This window comes from Carlito syrichta, unplaced genomic scaffold (genome assembly GCF_000164805.1).
Source record: "Carlito syrichta isolate Samal-C Ts95f unplaced genomic scaffold, Tarsius_syrichta-2.0.1 Scaffold303105, whole genome shotgun sequence".
NCBI lineage: Eukaryota > Metazoa > Chordata > Mammalia > Primates > Tarsiidae > Carlito > Carlito syrichta.
In genome coordinates this window covers 270,920-274,971 of record NW_007247201.1, presented here as the reverse complement: position 1 = coordinate 274,971, position 4,052 = coordinate 270,920, and the positions used below count along the sequence as shown (strand labels likewise).

The 4,052-nt window shown below is 47.8% G+C and overlaps 1 protein-coding gene across 3 annotated transcripts in view; it reads left to right on the top strand.

The window, feature by feature from the left end:
* The window catches only part of TEX14 (testis expressed 14, intercellular bridge forming factor), a 70,304-nt gene that overhangs the window by 18,589 nt on the left and 47,663 nt on the right, over positions 1 to 4,052 (top strand). For all 3 annotated transcript variants that reach the window (XM_008057683.2, XM_008057682.2, XM_008057681.2), the window contains exon 9: positions 1,043 to 1,221. In XM_008057683.2, coding sequence (XP_008055874.1) covers positions 1,043 to 1,221 — 179 coding nt within the window. The remainder of the gene's footprint in view (positions 1 to 1,042; positions 1,222 to 4,052) is intronic.

Sequence of the window (4,052 nt, the reverse complement as noted above, 5' to 3'; positions counted from 1 at the left end):
CACTCACCTCAGCCTCCCAAAGCGTGGGATTACAGGCTGAGCCACCGAGCCCAGCTGCACTCCTGCTTCTTTATCAGACATCTTAGGAGCACAACAGACCCAGAGAACACACAGACATTTTTTTGGCTAATGGTAATTCAACAGCCACTGGCTTTATTTTTCTACATTTTTACTTGTGCTCTATCCTAGTTTGTTTATATAGAGGCCAATATCACTCCCCTCTCACCTCTCAAGCTTCCTTGGGATTGGGGGACATCTTCCATGGCCGATAGATTCCCTGGAAGTGTGCTTTAGGCTGAGATGCGGGTTCACAGAGCTCTTGGAGCACTTGGTTTTTGTTTTTTTTTTCCCTCCATGACTGTTCTAAAGACTCTGGGTAAAAGTGAGAGGAGACCCCCTAAGAAGGGCCTTTCCCCCACATGGCTTGCCATTCCTCCTGCCTGAGGACCTCCTGTTAGTGTTCTATTTTTCCTTCCCCCCTCCTTGGGTGAGGACATTACCTTAAAATGACACTTATTTGGGGGTGGGGGGACTCATTATGACTTTGGTCAGCCAGATACATTGGTGTGAGTGAATTTCTGTCCTCTTAGGATGAACTTCCTAGCTCATCTGACTAGGTGAGTGCTAGATTCGATGTCTACATCCTTAGGGGGTACTTTGAGCTTCTAGATTCTCCCGGTAGCATGGAAGGGGACAGGGAGGGAGCAGGGCAGGTTTACGGGTGGTAGTGGGGCATCCTCCCCTGGCAGTTTTCCCCAGACCAATGCTGGATGCACATACCAGACTTTACGAGCTTTCTTCTCATTTTTTATGGCATGAAGTCACTCTGGAAAGGGTCCAGATTTGGACTTATGGGCCTGGTCAGTGGGACCCTAGGTCATTCACTTAGACTTACTGAACTTGAGGTTTCCCATATGTAAAATGGGGCTCCACCAGCATTGAAAAATTGTGAGGATCCAATGGAAAGACTCTGGAAATCACAAAGTGTTCTACAGTGTCAGGGCCTGGTCCCTTTTTCTGGCATTTTATCTCTTGCTTGCAGCGGTCCCAGTTCCCAGTGCTGCACATGGAGGTGATTGTGCACTTATTGCTCCAAATTGCTGATGCCCTGAGATACTTGCATTCCCGGGGGTTTATCCACCGCTCCCTCAGCTCCTACGCCATCCATATTGTGTCCAAGGGGGAAGCGAGACTGACCAACCTGGAGTACATGATGGAAAGGTGGGCACAACATGGAGGGTGACTTCCTCCTGAAGAGGGTCTTCCTGGGGGGCTGCCTCTGCTGTAGAGATAGAATCTGATCTGGGAGAGACTCCTCATTGGTGGTCGAATTGTCCATCAGTGGAGGGAGAGGTTTCCCAAATGCCTCACCCAGTCTGCCAAGGCTAGAGGAACTTTGGGGAACTTACTTCTGTTTAAGACATTTTAATAAATATTTAACAATTAAGAATTAATATTACCCAATGTGTAGACATGCTGTAACTGTCCACTCCCAAATTCAGTGACTTAACACAACAGAAATATATATATTTCTCACACTGAAATCTAGTGTGTGTGTTGGAGGGGGCACAGTGTTTTGTGTTTCTCCCATCTGTGGCTCCACTACCCCTCACGCCTCCAACCCCCACTGCATTCTTTGCATGTGGGTCAGTAGGCAAGAAAGACACAGACAGGACATGGTGGGACTTGGGGACAGCTTGAAGTGGGTATGTCATTGCTTCCCACCTTGCAGTGGTCAGAGTCCAATCACTTTCTTCCTGTAGGGTTGCTGAAAAGTGGCTTAGCTGTGGACCCTGGAAAGAGAGAGAGGGAAATGGATGCCATGAGCCTAATGGTCTGTCACACTTCCTATATCGGTCAGGTGCTGGGCTGGGTGGACACAAAAGGTGTTCTGTGCCCTCAAGGAGGTCAGTGCAGTGAGAGAGGCAATCAGAAACAACATTTTCATTTAATGGACTAAGATGGGCTTAGTTTCCTTTTTGACTGGAGTCAGCTTCCTCCTGAGAGTTGAGGGCTGACCCCAATTTTCTGTGCCCAAACTCTGAGAGGCAGAGGCTCTCCCCTGTGCTTTCTCGCTGCCATCTGCAACTCTGAGTCTTTGGCCCAGTGTTGGTTCTGCTCTCCCGTGAGACCTTAGCCACTAGGTAGACCCTTGCTTGGACCTACCTACCTCCTCTTGCTCTCATCTCTCATGCATCCATCATTGATGCTTGGTTTCTGAGTCTTTCATGAGGTCTTTGCTTCTCACATACTCTGTAACTTCTCTCACTAGATGAAAAGCTCCATGAAGGCAGGGATTTCTGTTTTTGTGTGTGTGTATGTTGGAGTCTCACTTTGTTGCCCAGGCTGGAGTACAGTGGCACACTCACGGCCATCACAGCCTTGACCTGCTAGGCTCAGGTGGTCCTTCTGCTTCTGTCTTTCAAGTAGCTGGAACCACAGGTGTGCGCCACCATGCCTGGCTAATTTTTTGATTTATTGTAGAGACAAAGTCTTGCCAAGTTGCCCAGGTTGGTTTCAAACCCCTGGACTCAGGCATTCCTCTCGTCTCTGCCTCCCAAAGTGCTAGGATTATAGGCATGAGCCACCATGCCCAGTGAGGGCAGGGATTTCTGTTTTATTCATTGCTGTATCTCAGATGCCTAGAACAGGCCTTCACAGAAGCAAGTACTTAGCATGCTTTTTGAATTAATGAAACAGGAAGACTTTCACCTCCCTAGACCTTGAATGCCTCTTGTCTCTCTCCCATGGGAGGAAGGAAGGTACCAGGTTGACCTTGTGAGCCCTGGGAAGGAATTTGAATTTTATCCTAAGAACACTGAGATGCTACAGAAGGGATTTTTTTTTTTTTTTTAGTGTTATGGTGTCATGGATGATTTATAGATTGAAAAAACTCTCTTGCTCCTGTGTGTGGAGAAGGGACTATAGTAGGGCCAGAGAGAGCAGGGGAGCCATTAGGGGATGACTGGAGCTGTTGTAGTGTTCCACGTGGGAACAGGCAGAGGCTGGATGACTCACCAGTCAGCTGCTCAGCCTCCTATCTGGCCTATTCTCAGTCTGAGTTTAAAACTTTGAGGGACTCCTTGTTGTCTACAAGATGAAGCCCAGGCTTCTTTGCAGGGAGTGGAAGCCTTTCTAAGTGGATCTCCACTCCCTCCTGGCCATTTGAAGCCACTTCAGTCTCTGCTGTTTCACCATGCTGCTTCCACATCTGGAATACCTGACACACACCTCCTTAGCCTTTTTTTATTTTTTATTTTTTTAGTAGGAATCGCACTCTGTCCCCAGGTTGGAGTGCAGTGGCACTGCAGCCTTGACCTGCTGGGCTCAGGTGATCCTTCTGAGTAGCTGGAACTATAGACGTGCGCCACCTCACCTGGCTAATTTTTCTTGATTTATTGTAGAGACAAGGTCTTGCCAAGTTGCCCCGGCTGGTCTTGAACTCCCGGGCTCAGGCAATCCTCTCATCTTCACCTCCCAAAGTGCTGGGATTACAGGTATGAGCCACCATACCCAGCCTCCTTTGCCTTTTAAACTTCCCTCACATACAATCTCCCACCATACCCATGAAGCCTATATGTCTTCATCCCTTGAGGCATTTGGTGTGTTCCTTTCATCACACTCAGTACTCACGTGTACCACAGTCATTTCTATTCAAGTGTGTTTGCCCACTGTATGACTGAGTTCACCACCAGCTCAGGGCCTGCCATTATGGTAAGTGCTCAATAAATGTTTCTTACAAGATTGGATGAGACTAGATGAAGGAAAAACTTGCAATGGTACAGAGCAGGGTTACCACTTTGGCTATGTGTTCAGGAGCCCCAGAAGCTAAGGGGTTTGGACTTTTTTTGCAATTGATAACTCCAGAGGCTTTTCAGGAGGTCTGTGACAGAATCCAAGCTATTTGGCAGTGATAGAGTGCCATCTGCTGTTGAGACAAAGGAATTGAAGATGTAACAGTTTATTCTGCTTCTGCTCTCCAACGGAAATGTGAATCCTAGGTGAAGTGGAGCTTTGGAGATGGCCCCAGCCCAACCCTGTACTTTTTTTTT